Source organism: Protopterus annectens, chromosome 16.part0 (genome assembly GCF_019279795.1).
Source record: "Protopterus annectens isolate FY-2018-M chromosome 16.part0, PAN1.0, whole genome shotgun sequence".
NCBI classification, from domain to species: domain Eukaryota; kingdom Metazoa; phylum Chordata; order Ceratodontiformes; family Protopteridae; genus Protopterus; species Protopterus annectens.
Genome location: NC_056750.1, coordinates 331,970,854 through 331,987,433, shown reverse-complemented (window position 1 = coordinate 331,987,433; position 16,580 = coordinate 331,970,854). Strand labels below are relative to the sequence as shown.

Here is a 16,580-nt window from a genome sequence, read left to right as displayed (position 1 = left end):
GCTAAGCGGGCTTCTCCCTCCACAGCTTCCAAGTCTCCTCCTCCTCGGCTCCGGTCCCCATGCTTCTCACCGGGATCCGAGGAGAAGGAGACCCGATCTCTATTGAGGTCATCGAGGCGGCACTCCCAGCCTGCCTCGGTGGCCTCGTCAAGATCCACATATAGCCTGTCAGATGCAGACTTGGACTGGATGATGCGAAGGTTCATCCAGGCCCAGCTGCAGATGGGAGTGCTCCTGCCTCCCCCCCCCTTCGGGGGGGAGCTCAACGCCTTTTTTTGCCCCGATAGCTCCTTCTCTGACCCGCTTCCCGGGTTCGGAGCGCCCGGAGCCGGGCAGCGTTGGAGCCGGGGGTGGGTCAGCGCCGACAGTACTTGGTACTTTGGCTCCGACCTTTCCCTCGAGTTTGTCGGGTCCATCCTTGTCGGATCCGAGCTCTCGGAGCCGTGCGCTGAGCTTCGGATCTGAGGGATTCAGTGTGCCTTCGGCTCCGTCCAGGTCGGAGCACACGGGTCCTTCGGATCCGATGGTCTCAGCTCTGGTTCTGATCCCCCCATCGGATCCGAGTGGGAGTCGGCTCTCGGATCCGAGAGAGAGCGACTCTCCCTCGGCCTTCGATGCGGTGGAGAGGGCTCTGTTGAGTGCATCTGGACCCCCGGCCCTTGCCTCGGCCCCATCCTGCACTCCCTCTCGACTGGGTCTGGCTTCCATCACCCGGCCACAGGGACAGCCTGCTTCGATGTCTCAGGTCGTTCCTCTGGAACAAGATGATGCTGGTGAGACTTCCTTGGACAGCCCCCCCCGAGGATGTTCCTCATAAGCAGAACTGTAAGAGGAGGCACATGGACTCCCCTGAGTCCTTAACAGAAGACACGGACTTGGATGAAGGGGAAGGCTCCCCAAGGTCACCCCCCAAGGATGTCTCCTTCAGAGACATCATGGAAATGCTCAGGATTAGGGGGGGTGGTCTGCCCCCAAGGCTTCCTCCGACGAGTCCGTGTTCCTGGCGGCATTCGAAGCAGGCCCATCTACCTCTTGGGTGTCCCCTCCGGCCGACCCCCTGGTAGACCTTATTACCACCAGTGCGTGGAACGAGACGGACACTGTGGAGCCAGTCCCCAAATGCCCCGTTAGGATTCTGAGCCCCCCTTCAGAGAGGTCCCACTGGAGCAAGGGTCCCCCCGTAGATGCCATGTTGGTGGCGGCAGCCACCAAGAGGGAATTAGCTCAGGAGAGCCCCTCGGTCCATCCACCGAGCAAAGAGTCCCGCTCGATGGATGGCCTAGGGAAACTGGTCTTTAGTTCAGCGACCTTCTCAGTAAGGTCCCTGAACTACATGGCACACATTATTAGGATGCAGCGAGACCTTATCTAAGAGTACGCTGCTTCCCCCCTGGAGTCCATGTCGGCGGAGGACAAACAGTTGTACTCCACTTGCATGGCCACTCTAAGATCTATATCGAATACCTCTCTGCGGCTTTTGTCCCATGCCACAGAGTGAGCCACTAGAGCCAGCGGAGCGGGCCTAGTCATGAGACGTCAGGCCTGGCTCCGACATTGTGACTTCGCGGAACCCTTCAAGGCGTCATTTGCGAATGCCCCCTTTGATGGTTCTGCCTTATTTGGCAAGACCGTTTGCGAGACTTTAGTCCAGAGCGAAAAGGACGGGAAGACGTTGTCTGCCATCGGAGTCTGCTTCTCTGCTCCCCAGAGGTCCTTCTGCAAGAACCAAAAGGGACAGAAGAAGATGTGGTTCTGGAAATCGCAACATTCCCAGCCTGCTCCGGACAACCAGTCCTTCCGTGGCAGAGGAGGACAGGGAGGATGCCGCCCTAGAGGCAGAGGGGGCCCGAAGAATTTTGGGTCCAGAGAAACCTTCTCTGATCGGCCCACACAGAAACCCTGAGGGGTTGCCCGACTGCTCCACTCTGGAGGCAGTCAGGGGGGCGTTTCTCGAGGCACCTGGCAGCTTGGGAGTCCATCACATCAGATCGCTGGGTGCTTCGTATCATATCCAAAGGTTACCAAATTCCCCTGTATCATGTCCCCAAACTCAGAAACCTCCCCGTTGTACCACCTGATCAGAGGGAGGTAGCAGCTGCAGAGATTCAGCAGCTCCTAGAAAAAAGAGCCATCCAACCCGTCCCCCCAGACCAGCGCGGATCAGGTTTTTACTCCAGGTTCTTTCTGGTGCCAAAAAAGACGGGGGACTTGAGGCCAATTCTCGACCTTTCCTTTTTGAACCTGTCAGTAACCAAACAAAAATTCTGGATGGTCACGCTTTAATCCATCCTCCCCGTATTGCGGGAGAACGACTGGATGTGCTCAATAGGCCTCAAGGATGCGTACTACCATATTCTGATGGACAGACGATCCAGGAGGTTCCTCCGCTTCCGGCTGGGAGCCAGTCACTACCAGTTCAGGGTCCTTCCCTTTGGTCTCACCACAGCCCCCAGGGTGTTTACCAAAGTATTAGCAGTGATAGCGACCCACCTGAGACTCCAGGGAATGCAGGTTTTTCCATACCTGGACGACTGGCTCCTGACCGCCCCGACAAGGCATCTACTTTGCTCAGCCAGGGACTACTTCCTCTGGCTTTCTCCCCAGCTGGGCATCACTATCAACAGGGACAAATCTTCTCTTGCCCCGACTCAGGTGATAGAGTTTATAGGGGCCAAGTTGGATACGAGAAACCTTCTAGCATTCCTCACTGTGGAACGACTACAAAACCTGAGGCTTCATGTGCGGGCCATCCTCCAATTAGAAGCTCCACCGGCGGACTTGGTCCTGAGGACTCTAGGCTCCATGGTGGCGGCAATCACTCTTCTGCCATTGGCTCGTCTGAATATTAGGGTCCTGCAATGGACCCTTCAACTCCAGTGGTCCTTTCTACATTACTTCCTAAGCCATCCTATTCCCCTCAGCAAGGCTTGCAGGAGGGCTCTCTTATGGTGGCTCCAATCTCCGGACCTCCATACGGGACGTCCCTTCTCCACACCTCCTCCCCTCGCCACGTTGACCATGGACGCCTCTCACCTCGGGTGGAGGGGCATTGCTCAGGCAGGATGGTCCAAGGCACGTGGAACGACACAGAGACCTCTTTGCATATCAATGTCCTGGAGATGAGGGCGGTGCTATTGGCATTGCAAGCACTTCAGAACCTTCTTCCTGTAGGAACTATTGCGATACAGACAGACAACATGTCAGTCATCTGGTACATCAACAAACGGGGGGGAACCAGGTCCTATCCTATCTGTCGAGAGGCCATGAGAGTGTGGGAATGGGCGATCTCCACCAACCGCTTTCTTATTGCAACGCACATTCCGGGATGGTCCAACATGCTGGCGGACAGGCTCAGCCGCACCATCCTTTCCCCTTACGAGTGGTCTCTCAATCCCCAGGTAGCGAAGCGGATTTTTGCAGAGTGGGGGCAACCCTGTTGCGATCTCTTCGCTTCTCCCTCAAATACGAAATGCAACAGTTACTTCGCTCTAATTCCCCCCTTCGGGGAATCCCCGAGAGATGCTCTGGTGCATGCTTGGCCTCCCGGTCTACTTTATGCTTACCCACCTCTACCTCTGATGCTGAAACTCATACAGAAAGCCAGTCGGTTGGGGAGCAGAATGATCCTCATTGCCCCATTCTGGCCTCATCAAACGTGGTTCCCTTACCTGTGGTCTCACCTGGTAAATCCTCCTTGGATTCTGGATCCCCTACCGGATCTAATATCTCATCCCCTAGATCTCCCGATCCCGAACCTGGACAACCTCAAGTTGACAGCTTGGCTGCTCCAGTTCCACTCCTAGTCAGGACTGCCAGAATCTCTTCCCCAGTTAAAGCCATCCTAGTAGCAGCACACAAACCTTCCACTAGAAAGGTCTATCGCAGTAAGTGGAAGCCTTTCTCCATCTGGGCAGAGAATCATAACTTAGATCCCTTCACAGCTCCGTTGCCGACTGTGTTGGATTTCCTTACAGGTCTGTTTCATCAGGGGGCTAGCTGCTCTACGGTCAAGGTTCAACTGGCAGCTGTTTCTCATTACCATGTGGGACATGAGTCAGGTCCTTTGATTACAGCAAAATTGTGTAAAACCTTTCCCAAGGGTACCTTCCTGCTCAGACCTCCTGTCAAGGAAGTTGTACCCCCTTGGGATTTATCACTAGTCCTACAGGCCTTAACAGCTCCCCCTTTTTGAACCTGCTGCTTTGGTTGATCTTAAGTACCTATCTTGGAAAACGGCGTTCCTTGCCCTATTACTTCAGCGAAAAGAGTTTCTGAGCTTCAAGCCCTTTGTGTAAAACCCCCGTACTTGGCCTTTCACCAGGATAGAGTGTACCTCAGGACCAACCCCTCATTTCTTCCCAAGGTGGCTTCAGAGGCTAATATCAACCAATCCATTAACCTGCCAGTTTTCTTTCCTAAGTATCAGAACAAAGGAGAATACAAACTGCATTCGTTAGATGTGCATAGACAACTGCGCTTCTACATTCACAGGACTGCTGGTCACAGACAATCTGACCAGTTCATCTCCTTTGCCAAATTTAACTTGGGTAAACCTGTCTTTAAGGTCACTTTATCACGATGGATCTCACAGTGTATTCTATTGGCCTTTGAAAGTTCTGGGAGGTCCGCACCTCAGGGAGTTCGTGCACATTCTACTCGCTCTAAATCTACCTCTGCTGCCTTTAGGTCTAGAGTGTCTTTAGATGATATTTGCTCCGCAGCCACTTGGGCCTCATCTCATACCTTTATCAACCATTATAAGCTGGACGTTATCTCCAGAGGGAGAGCATCCTTTGGCTCTGCAGTGCTCCGGAATATCATTCCATGATGGCCGCCCAAGATCCAGGTAGCTGGGGACTCTGTCCCAAAGGTTGCTGACAAATGAAGTGCCTACTTCAGATTAAGAAGTTATGTACTCACCATAACGTTCCATCTGAGTAGGTAACTTCATTTGTCTGCAACCATCCCCCTCCTTCCCCCTGACCTTCAGAACTTTAGTTTCTGGATGTCCTTCTTCTAGTCCCCTTCGGGACATATTTAGCCTTTTAGCTGCTTGTATGAGGGCAAACTTGATCTGAGGTCAGTCAGGGTTGGCAGGGGATTATGGGTAAGGGGAGGAGCTAGGAGCTAAGATCTTATAGCTGTAAAACAAGTTGCCGGCTCGAATCCGAGATCGGATCCGATACCCAAAGGTTGCAGACAAATGAAGTTACTTACTCAGATGGAACATTATGGTGAGTACATAACTTCTTATTAAACCTCAGCAATAAACTGTTATCTAAAAAACTTGTTACAATAAAATATTTAAGTTGCTAGGGTATCCTTTAACCTCCTTTTTGGCATTTTGGAGCATATTGTGCAAAGCCCACGGGGGGACACAGGAAAAATCTGTTAGCTAAGCGTGAATTGGTATGGCATCTTAGATTAGGTGCCACCTTCCCATCAGGTTTAAATAAATACACCTCCATATCCCCCATTTTACAGATGAAGGCCAGTAAGCTTTAGAAATTTTAGCTTTTCAGGAAGGTTTTGCAACATGTTTTATTTTAGTATTGTTCATTCTGTAACAATGGCTTTATTCATTATGTGTTTTCAAGATGGCTTGTATTCTGATGAAGTCTCCAGAGAGAGAAGAAATTTCTCAATTATTTTTCATTTTATGCTCATTACATCTTTATTTCAGTCAACGTTTGGACCCTCTTACTGGCGTTTTGATTTTGTGTTTTACTGTTTCATTTACAACACTGCTCCATTTTGTTTTTGTTGAACTACTGAACAGATTGAGGCACCATAATTTCTAGCTAAATATGAAAAAGTTTAACATTAGAGTGAGAGGTCTGGGCTTCATATTGTAGCATCAAGACTTAATCCTGACAATACAAATGTAAGAGCAGTACTTTAAGTGCTAAAACTCGAGAATATGCATTACTTAACAAGATTCCTGTGAATTATGCAATAACTTGGAAAGCTTGTACCCAGTATATCTGAGGTCAGTATGCCTGTAAGAAATCTGTGGGATAATGTAAGTTGGGAGTGGAACCGTGAAGAGGAAATAGCTTTAAATGGTTAAGAAACTAATATTAGAAGAACTTAATTTGAAATACTATTATGTGAGTAGATTAGTTGTGTTTCAAGTGGATTTAAGTCAGAATGGCATAGAGGCTTTGGTTTGAAAAGAAAATAGTTTGCTTATGGGTCACGAGCATTTACAGATTGATAAATGATATAGGCTTATATAGAGGATGAGTTGCTAAAACTAGTGTGTGGCCATTAACAATTTTATGAGTATGTTTATGTCAAAGTAGTACTGATAGGGACAGAGCATAAACCATTGCAAATTATATTAAGAAAATCTTTGTACAAGGCTCTTTAAAGATTGTAGAGGATGTTACACATTATTGTGTAAAAGAAGTAACCTGCAATTGTGCTGTAAGTTGTAATGATGTCAAAGTGTGCATAGCACAGTGTACCAACATCATTGAAAACAGAACACAACTCTGGGCGTGTATGGGGTAAAAAAATGTTTCTGAAAAAGTCCTGAAGCAATATACAGCAGCATTAATGGCAAATTATTTCGACTGCACTTTGATTGAAAAGGACTCATTAGTTGTGAATAAAACTTTAAAATCCTTTTGAAAATAAATTAGAGACAGTAAGAGAGTAGAAGACCACAAAAAGTAACGTGAGTTGACACTGAGAGTGAGTTTTGTGTACATATTTAGGGATGACGAGATAGTGCTGAACATGAAGCCAGAACAATAACAGAAGTCTTAAGCATTGCTTCCATCTTTCTGTAGTTAGTTTAGAAGCAGAACATAACTGTAAACATGATTTTTTTACCTAATCAATCAGTGCTGACTTATTCCCATGTTACTGTAAACTGTTACGGTTGGTCCTTCAATTATGTTTTTGTTCTTGAAGGTTGAGAAGTTCACTTGTCAAGCTTATAACCTGTTGCCTTTTAGATATTTTGTGTGTGTGTGTGTATATATATATATATATATATATATATATATATATATATCTTTATCTTTATATCAAATTTACTTTGTCTGCAGTGTGTACGCTGACTGACTTTACTGGAAGAACTTGCTCAGTGCAGGAGCTGATGAGAAGGGGAACATTTGAGTGTTATTTTCTGGGGGACTTCGTCAGAGTGTGCTAATGCTGCAATTTTTGGATATGCCAAATGTTTCAGCATTAGGAGTGGGAGTTTGTGTGTGTGTGTGTTTGCAGGTAAGGGTTGGAGTAAGGTCAAGGTAAGGGGATGCATTTAGAGCTGTGCACATGTGCTGGTGTATGTGTAGTGTGTGTGACTGTCTTATCTTGTTTTGTGGTACTGTTAGGGAGAGGATTTTTAGTAAGGTAGCATGTAAGGTTTGGAATAAGGGCAGAGCTACCACCTTACTCGTGGGGTAAACCTAATCGTAATACTATTCAGAAAAGTTAGTGTTTTTTTTTTTACTGTTTGCAGAAGGAGAGTGTTTGTTTTCCTTTTGTAATGGGCATAGTTAGTGTTTTTTGTTTCATGTAGATTTAGTTTCATAAACGAAAAAACAAAAAACAAACAAACTGTAGAAATCACAAAAAACGTTCAGAGTGCAAGCAGAACTCTTATTTAATGAAATACAGTGAAGTGCTTTTCATTTGTAAAATAATAGTTCATCAGACTAAAACAGTATTAAACCACAACTGAACTTCTTAAATAGCATTTTATAAGCCCGCCCTATACTAGAAAGGAAATGATGTTCTAACAAAATTTTACATTTTTTTAAAAAATATATAAGCACATAAACTACATTAACTAAATTCCTTCATTAATGAATAATCTAAAGACATCCTAGTTGATTATTATTAATTAAAATATTTCTTGTTATAGAAAAAAATATATATAAAAAAAAATATATATATATATATATATATATATATATATATATATATATATGTGTGTGTAAATATCACTACCCTAGCACAGGTCAGCAATAATTAAAACCAGCTTACAAATAATCTCACCTAAGTAATGCTTTTAGCCTGAGTATACTATTGATTGCACAGTTGTCATTCAAACCCGGCCATGCATAAGAATGTAATTTTAGTTGCCAGATTAATTCTGCTCTTTCTAAATGTAGCATTCATGGGCCGCCCTCCCAAGTTGCTTGTGGACCTGCTGGATACCACAAAATTCAAATGTATGTTCACCATACTCCTGTATGTGTTTTGCAAGTGCATTTGTTAAATTCATCTTTCTAATGGCATATAGGTGTTCATATACTCTTTCTTTTAGGGTTCTAGTAGTCTTTCCTATATAATGAGCTGGACAGTGCTTACACATTGCCACATATACCAGCCCTTTCGAATTACAAATTAGTTTATCATATATATTATATTTCTGACCATTAATTTGAACATATTTATCCTCATACATATGCTTGCATAAATTCCACATTCCACATTTTTTCATGCCTTTTACTTGGTGTTTTTTTTGTTATTTGACACATTTTAAGAAGAGTTTTTAAGTTCTTGCCTCTTCTGGCTATCATTTTTACACCATCCTTAAATGTATTAATGACAGGTGCTTCAACCTCGATTAAATGCCAGTTCTTTAAAATTATTGTTTTTAATCTCATAAAAATGAAGGTTAAATGTTGTGATGAAGGTTGCATTGTAATCCATACGATTATCTTCCTTTTGTATATATACCTGGTTCACCTGTTGATTTAGGATTGGTGAAAAATGTCCATTATTCCTTTTATGGCTAACACTTCATGCAATAAACTAACAGGATAACCCCTACTTATATACATCTCTGTGAGATGCCTGCACTCAAAAATAAAATCTGCTTCCAAGCTAACCATTTTAGCAGCACGGACAAATTGTCCTTTTACTACTGCTTTTTTCGATAAAGGATGGGAGCTTGTGAAATGCAGGAAAGAGTTAGAGTAAGTTGGTTTCCTGTGTATTTTTGCAATAAATCTTTGGTTAATTCTATCCTTACTAAGGTTAACATCCAGATAGTTTATTTGTAACTCACTATGAATTGGAGAATTATGTTTATTTTGGAGGGGAAAGAATAAGCTTGAGGAGTAGGGGGCAGATGATGAATGTAAGTGCAGTTGGGATAGCTTCAGAAAAGGAAGCTTTTTGTCCATAAAATTGTATCGGCAAATAATTTAATTCTTTTACAGCTTTACAATGTAGTTTTTTTTTGATTATGTATTTACAGCAATCTCCTCAATCTTAAATTATTTTTAATTTATTTTTATCATGCAAGTCATCTGGATGATTGTAACACTCTTCAGCCACGACCTAGTTACGATAGACAAATTAAAAAAAATACATATATCAACACACTAAAAGCTCAGAGCTGTGAGAGAGAAGACAAATCTCATAAAGCTGGATGGCAGGAAAGCTATACAGCAGTAGTAACATGCTAGTATTTCATAAAATCATAAAATGGAGACTAACTAACAAGATCCTGACAAGAAGATCATAGTCAGAAGGCAAATGCAACAAAAGTATTTAAAGGAAGTAGATGCTGCAAGCAACATTAGAATGAAGCAGATAACAGGAAGCTGCAATGGCCTCTGGTAAGGTACTTAAGATTGCCAACAGAGTATATTGCAGTTTTGGAGGTTATGTTAGGTGGGCCTTAAATTTTGGTTAGGTGCATGGAAAACTAAGAAGGCTGCCAGTTAGTAGGGGTTATTATTTGATGTAGATGGGGCTGTAAATGAGTTGGCCCTGTAACTGGCAGACAGAGACAATAAGAATGTTAGGAATGTGGGTAATCGAGCAGAGCTAGCTGGATAAGTAGGTAGGCAGTGAGGAAGGATCTATGTGAAGGACTTAAATTTAGTCTCAAATTTGTGTATATTAGTGAGGCTAGAATGAAAATACCTCTGTTGGCAATGGCCAGGACTTGACAGTAGTGTTCCTAAATAGGGGTGTGAATCCCACATGTTGAATCTTATGTAAAGAAACTAAGTATGGACTGGTTGTCATCAGGCTGAATGTTTAATGCGAGGACATATTGTAAGTTATGTAGAATTTCTGCTTTCCCAAGGACAAAGTAGGCCCCTTTAGTGAGGACATTTTTAGTCAGGTAGCAATCCTTCAAACCTGCAGAGATTTTATTTTACATGATCTCAGTATGAAAGTTAGGGAAATGTTGAGTGTTGTGCAATGGTATTTGAAGGTATTAACAGTGTCTTAAGCGGGTACCAGAAAGGCAGACCGTGTTCCAACTTGGTTCAACAGTTGTGCTAGCCATTGTTCCATATAACATTGTCTTTGTTTAACTTTCAGTTGCAACTGTATCTTTTGGTCAAGAAGAGAAGGATGAGAGGTCATAACGTGAATTTGACCTTTAAAAAAAATTTAATATGGTGATAAATTGTTGTCATTAGCACAGGACTTGACATTTTCTATCCTGAGGAGGCAATGTCCTTCTTCACAATTAGCGTATAAAGCAGGGAACTCAGAATAGAACCCTTTGGAGCAGGGAGGGATGGGTTGTTTTTAGCCAGGTTTTTTCTGATCAGTGTAATTTTGGGTTTGGCCATGTCAAGCCATACCTAAAAGAAAGATGAGTTTTTTTTTCTTTAGTAGAGTACAGGCATTGATAGTAACTATTGTACCCTCATGTGGTATTAGCAAGATTATTTCTGGATATTAGAGGAAGGAGTCCGCAAGAAAGATGGGATGAGTGCAATGAACATGCATTAAGTAGTGATAGAACTGAAAGTGGGAGTGGCCGTGGTGTATATAGTAGAGCTGGTTAGTGTAGGAAAATGTAAAGGTGTGAAATAATAATAATAATGAGAATGATAGGATATGACGAACACTGGTGAAAGATGGACAAATGTTATAGCTTAAGTTAACAGCAGGTAGCATATGAAAAGGCAAAATAGAGCTGAGACTTGGACAGTATAGTAGATGTAGGGGTCAGGAAGGTAGATAGATGTTGACATTTAGAAGTAATGAAACTGATGGATTTCAGACATTATAGAAACAAAACTGAGTTTGTGTGACATAGGTCCAAGACTAGAACAAACCCGAGGTAGCCCCGTAAGTCAGTGTCTTAGCAGTAACAACAATATCATCCAAGTGAGTTTGCAGCTACTGTTCCAGTATTACAAGTGTATGGTGCGTAGTGCTATGAAATAAGATAGTACAGGTAAGGCTAACGATGGTACAACTGTAAGCATTAGTATGAGTGTTTAATGAGGGCCTATATTGTAAGGTATGTAGAATTGCTGGTGGCGATGTGTAGGGTATAGAGTATTGGAGGCAATAGTAGGTTAGGGGGAGGAATAGAAGATAAAGAGAGAGCGAGAATAAAGATAGTGAAAGTTTGGTTTTAAAAAGTAGCAGAAAGCAGAGTAGGCAAGATTAGCAGGTGCAAACAAGTTGCACCGACTTGGGTAATGGAAATAGACCTAGCTAAAGCTTTTTACTCAATTCCGTACTCAGGCATAATAGAAAAGCTAAATAAACAGGGAATAAACTCCTATGTCGTCTCCTGGATTACCGTCTAGCTCATAGATTCGACTCAGATAATCAAAATTGGGGAATTTACCTCAACAACGAGACCAGTCACCAGTGAAGTCCCCCAGAGTTCTGTGCTGGGACCTCTCCTGCTTGGCATCTACTTTTCTGAAGTAAAAGCCAAACTAAAGGGCTCTGGCTGATTTTGTAGATGTCTGCAAGCTTGGAGCAGTCATCGAACCCCCAAATGACTTAGCCATCCTGCAGGAAGGTTTGTCTCAAATAAATAGCTGGTGCCAAAATCATGGGCTGAAACTAAATGCTAAAAAAATGCATTATTGTATAGTTTGAGAAATCATCTACCCTAGAAAATTACTACAGTGAAAGTACACCCCTAAGAATTGACTCAGTTCAGGATTTTTGAACTTTTGTGGACAGTGACCTAACTTTTGATCAATGTGCATCTATTGTTGTAAGAAAGTGTTTGTATATTGCACAGCTTATAAACGAAAAAATTGTGTCTAGATAGAGGGATGTAATTTTTCCCCTTTATTCAGCCCTCATTAGACCAATCATTGAATGTAATGCCTCCTTTGGCATACATCTGTCCAGGCACATGCAACAGCGTAGACTGAGATACCTTGCTAAAAGGATGCAAGACCTAAACAGTATGTCCTACATAGACTGACTCAAAGCCCTGTCACTATACTTGTGTCCTAAAGACTGCTAAGAGGTGACCTGTGTCTGGTAGACAAGGCATCCTCCGACCCATTACTAATGGATTTACTGCACATTAGCAAGCCAGATGGCATCAGAATTACTCTGTTTAGGAATCTAAACCTCTTCTGCAACATCAACAGAATGGTTTGGCGGGACAGATGCATCTTGCAGAGGATAGTTCTATTGCTGTGGAACAGACTCCCCGTCCTCATAAGCCAAAGTTCATCCCTGTTATTTAAGTGCAGCTTAGATCTGTGGATGGAAAACAAAGGTTTTACCCCAGGACTGTCCCCTGTAGTACTGATGGACAGAGGCAGCTCCTTAATGCATTATCCCATGCATGGGTCCCCTCAAATTGTCTGTGGTATGATTCCAGTTAATATATAATTATCAACCACTGGATGGGTTACGTCTAGTCTATAACCAAATGGACTAGGTTATTTTGGGTACAAAAAGGGATACTGGCTAGGTTTAAAATGGCCTTCAAGGAAAGCTTTACTTATGAAGCTATTAATCAGTTCAGGTTAGTTGCAATTCAGTTCAGTAAACTATATTTGTTTTACACGTGTAATTAGGTACTTGATTCTTTTTTGTTAGTTTGTCTTAATGTCTTCTTGTTTTGTTTAATGTATTTTTGCTATATTTTAAAGTGCACCAGCATGCCATTTACTTTTTCTTTAAAAAAAATGTTATATGAGGATTTGATGTTTTTCTGGTTGCTGTTAATTTTTCTGCAATGTTTCTCCTTAGGCTTGGTTACTTACATCAGAAGTTAAGCAAATGCAAGGATGAAACAGAAGTGCAACTTTTAGAAAAACAGATTCGTGAGAACGATCAAGAAGTTGAGGAGATCAAGTAAGAGTGCTTTCTTTTTCATTTAAATGTGGTAACGTTGTTACGTCATTCATTTTTTAAATAAGCAGTGGCATTTTTTAAGTGATATATATCCTTATATTTGGAGCTAGAAACCAGTTTAATATGTTTTGTTTCTAATTGTTTTCATGTATTTCATAATCATCAGTTCAAATTTCAGCAGTAGAACACAAGACAAGGATAAACAAGTACTTAGTTTAGCTCTAGTTCTTAGTGAAAAGCTGTATATTCAGAAATCAGAAATGGCATTCATCTATTTTCAACTTAAGTGACCACATACCGCTGAATCTCCAGTTAAAAGAATCCGAGATAAAGGATCCTAAAATTGGGGAAGATCAGGTACTCCTAATTATGATATATGCATATTTATATCCATAATCAATGTACTTGTATGCAGTCTGCATTCAATACTTACAATATCCTAATCATATTACATGTCTAATTTATCACTGAAAACACAAGGTTTATCCCACCAGTATCATATAAACAACAGAAAAAATAAGAAGTGTGTAAGCATAGAGAAACTGATGACAGCACTGTAAAAATATATATATATACTGCTTGTAAAATTGCCTTTGAGTGTATCCAGTTTGTTTTGTTAGTGATGTAGGCAATATAGTTTTACCAACATGATTGTACTAGACATATTTCATGACAAAGCATCATATAGTTATTAAATTTGTAATCTGTTGTTAACCAGGCAAGTGAAATTGTTGATGGGCTTCAGTCAAACCTTAGACCACAGATGTAGGGGCAAATGCAGTATGCACAATTTAAAGTATTTAGTAGATCAAAGTGTCTTTGTGAGTTAGAGAGGAAATTGGTTTATGTAGCGGGGGAAGTATTAATCAGAATTCAGGACTGAAACTTAGTATATTTAATGCTTTGGTATGCATGCAAAGAGGAAGCAGATATAGAGTGAGGAAAGGGAACTCTCAAACTGTCCAAAATATATTGCAGGAATGGAATGTAAAAGTAATTGTCCGCTTCCCTTTTCTGGGTAAGTTCTTGAAGTTGTATCCAATGTGAAAATGTATTCACTGGTGAGCCATCATGCTGTTATCCTCTAGGCTGAAGATGACTGACCTCAGAGTGGGAAGAAGAGCTTCCAGCAGTGTGCATCTTTTCTTTTCTCCCATATGGTAGGCTTGTAATTTTGCAGCCAGAGTTTAACATAGACGTCTGCTGTGAAAGCAAAGCAGATTGAATCACTTAATTTGTCATTTAGATCCAGTAGTGTAGCTAGGGTGGAGCGAGAGGGGAAATGACCCTGGGCGCAAAGTTTTGGGGTGCCCAAACAGCTGATTGTGATCGCTGTTTATTGTAATACCAGCTTTTAAAAGCTAGCACTGCATTTGCATTCAAACTTGAGTGCTGTAACAATCTTGTTGTGGTCTAAACTGTAGCAACTACTTGCTACATTGTAGAGAAATATGGAAGTAGATGGGGATAAGAGGAGAGTGGGAGTTCATGAAGGAAGGGGCATGAGAACAGGACAGTTTAAGACCCCACAGGAATTTGGATTAACTCAAAATGAAAGGTAGACATGCACCACACTGAGAGAAAAATGGCTAGTGAAAAACGATTAAGGAGAAAGCCAGGAAAAGAAAAAGGAGAGAGAGGATTGAAAAGCCCCATGGGATAAATGGTAAAACAGGGGAAAGGTCAAATAAGAATGATTTACGTTCCATTGTTGAAAGGGATAGAATTATAAGAGGCTTTTAATATGAAGAACATTTTGCAGGTGACTGCACAGAAGAAAAACAACATTGATTTGGTTTTAGGGGATTTTAATGGAAGGCCAATGCAGTTCAGCCATGAATCAGATTCAGATTACTGAAAGCATGCTTTCAAAAGGAGTCATAATATTTGGTTATTCGCTGGAAATGGCACTGGTAGAACGCTGCCATTTTGAATTAGTTTGGCATTTTCATATCGGACTACTGATTTTTAGGGATATGGCAACTAGAAGGCGGCCAAATGTAGAGCTCTGAGGAACTCTTTACATTAACTACACATTTATTGAATGTAACTTTATTCTGTTTGCTACATGGATCATGCCACTGAGATAACTGGAAAACTTTCTAATAACACTTGCTAGAAGTTGCTTATTTCAAGACAGAGGGGGTATGATCTTATCATGTGCTATAGTATCATATGTATTTCTTAGGTAAACCAAAACACCACCAATATACTTTTCCGAGTTAAGGTTACAGTGGATGTATTCTATAAGGTCTTGCAAAGCTGATTTATTTGTATGACTGGGCTTAAATCCATGCCATCTATAAGATATAAGATTGTAAATAATTAAGTAGTAGAAGAGCATATGAATATATTTTCCATTGTCTTTGAAACAGATGAGCTGTGCAATAGGATGGCTGCTATTTAAGAATATAGAAGAATCACCTTTTTATAGATGAGTCATGATGGATTGTTACAGTAATTTGAAATGTATCTTTCTTTAATTGATCTGTTTGTAGTATTGTGATATGATAGACAATAGAAGACAAGTCATTTTTGGATGTTTTGGTGGAATTTTATCAGTAGCAGGAGATCGATGGCATCTTTGAATCCTAGCATTAGCCCCTGCTGCTGTGCTTCTTTGCTCGTAGTGTTCGCACTACCAACCTTCACCTTCCACTGCTATAAACGGCTACTAAATCAGCCCTGCTGGAAGTCTAATACCTTCTACACCTCAGTTCCCGCACAGACCTGGAACAAAGCTTCTCCCAAATATTCTAAATAAAAAAAATAAAGTATGTGCATTTGATGGTCAACTCTGTAGTAAAGTAAAGTTGCCTTATCCCTGTCAGGTTGGTTATAGTTTGCTCCCTACTAGGGTTGCTAGCAGCCAACCTCCCCCCCCCCCACTTTGTTCTTTCTTTAATTCTCTTACTTGCCCCTACTATAGCCCTAACGTAGTCGCTAGGTTTTCTGTTCTTTCCCAGCCTTTTGGGACCTTCCACAAAACTCCTTCATCCCTCCACTTACCATCTCTACTTTCCCTTTAGTTGTCCTGCAGTTTTTTGTATTTTTTTTCTCCTCTTTACAACTCTTAATTGCTGTTAACCTGCAGCTGCTACTGTGGCTTCTCTGCTTCATTCTGCCTTCACTGAGGTACCCTCCTAGCTTGATCCCCCTACTCCTCTGCTGCTCTTTTTGATCAGTGATTGATTGTCTCCTTTGCTTCAGCAGCTTGAGACTGTGGTCTAAAGTATCCCCATGGCTGTCTAAGGCAGCCCGCACCCTAATGAGAAATAGGGACAGGTTGTGGAAAACCTGGATGAGATATAAACTCCCCTCTTATTGCAACAGTACAAAGAACTTAGAAACCTGGCAAACAACACATTGCTAAAGATAAAAAGGAATTCTACTTTAACTCTCCTATAGCACTTAAATCTAATCCAAAAAAATGTTGGAATTCAGTCAACCAAGTACTGTATCCTGGAAACCCTTCCTCCCCTAATTCCTACCCAAATAGGACGCCTGATGAAACTGCC

At 41.9% G+C, this 16,580-nt stretch overlaps 1 protein-coding gene across 1 annotated transcript in view; it reads left to right on the top strand.

Moving 5' to 3' along the window:
* The window catches only part of SNAPC4 (small nuclear RNA activating complex polypeptide 4), a 745,673-nt gene that overhangs the window by 287,301 nt on the left and 441,792 nt on the right, over positions 1–16,580 (top strand). The window contains exon 8 of the mRNA XM_044058642.1: positions 12,958–13,062. Within this exon, the coding sequence (XP_043914577.1) occupies positions 12,958–13,062 (105 nt within the window). The remainder of the gene's footprint in view (positions 1–12,957; positions 13,063–16,580) is intronic.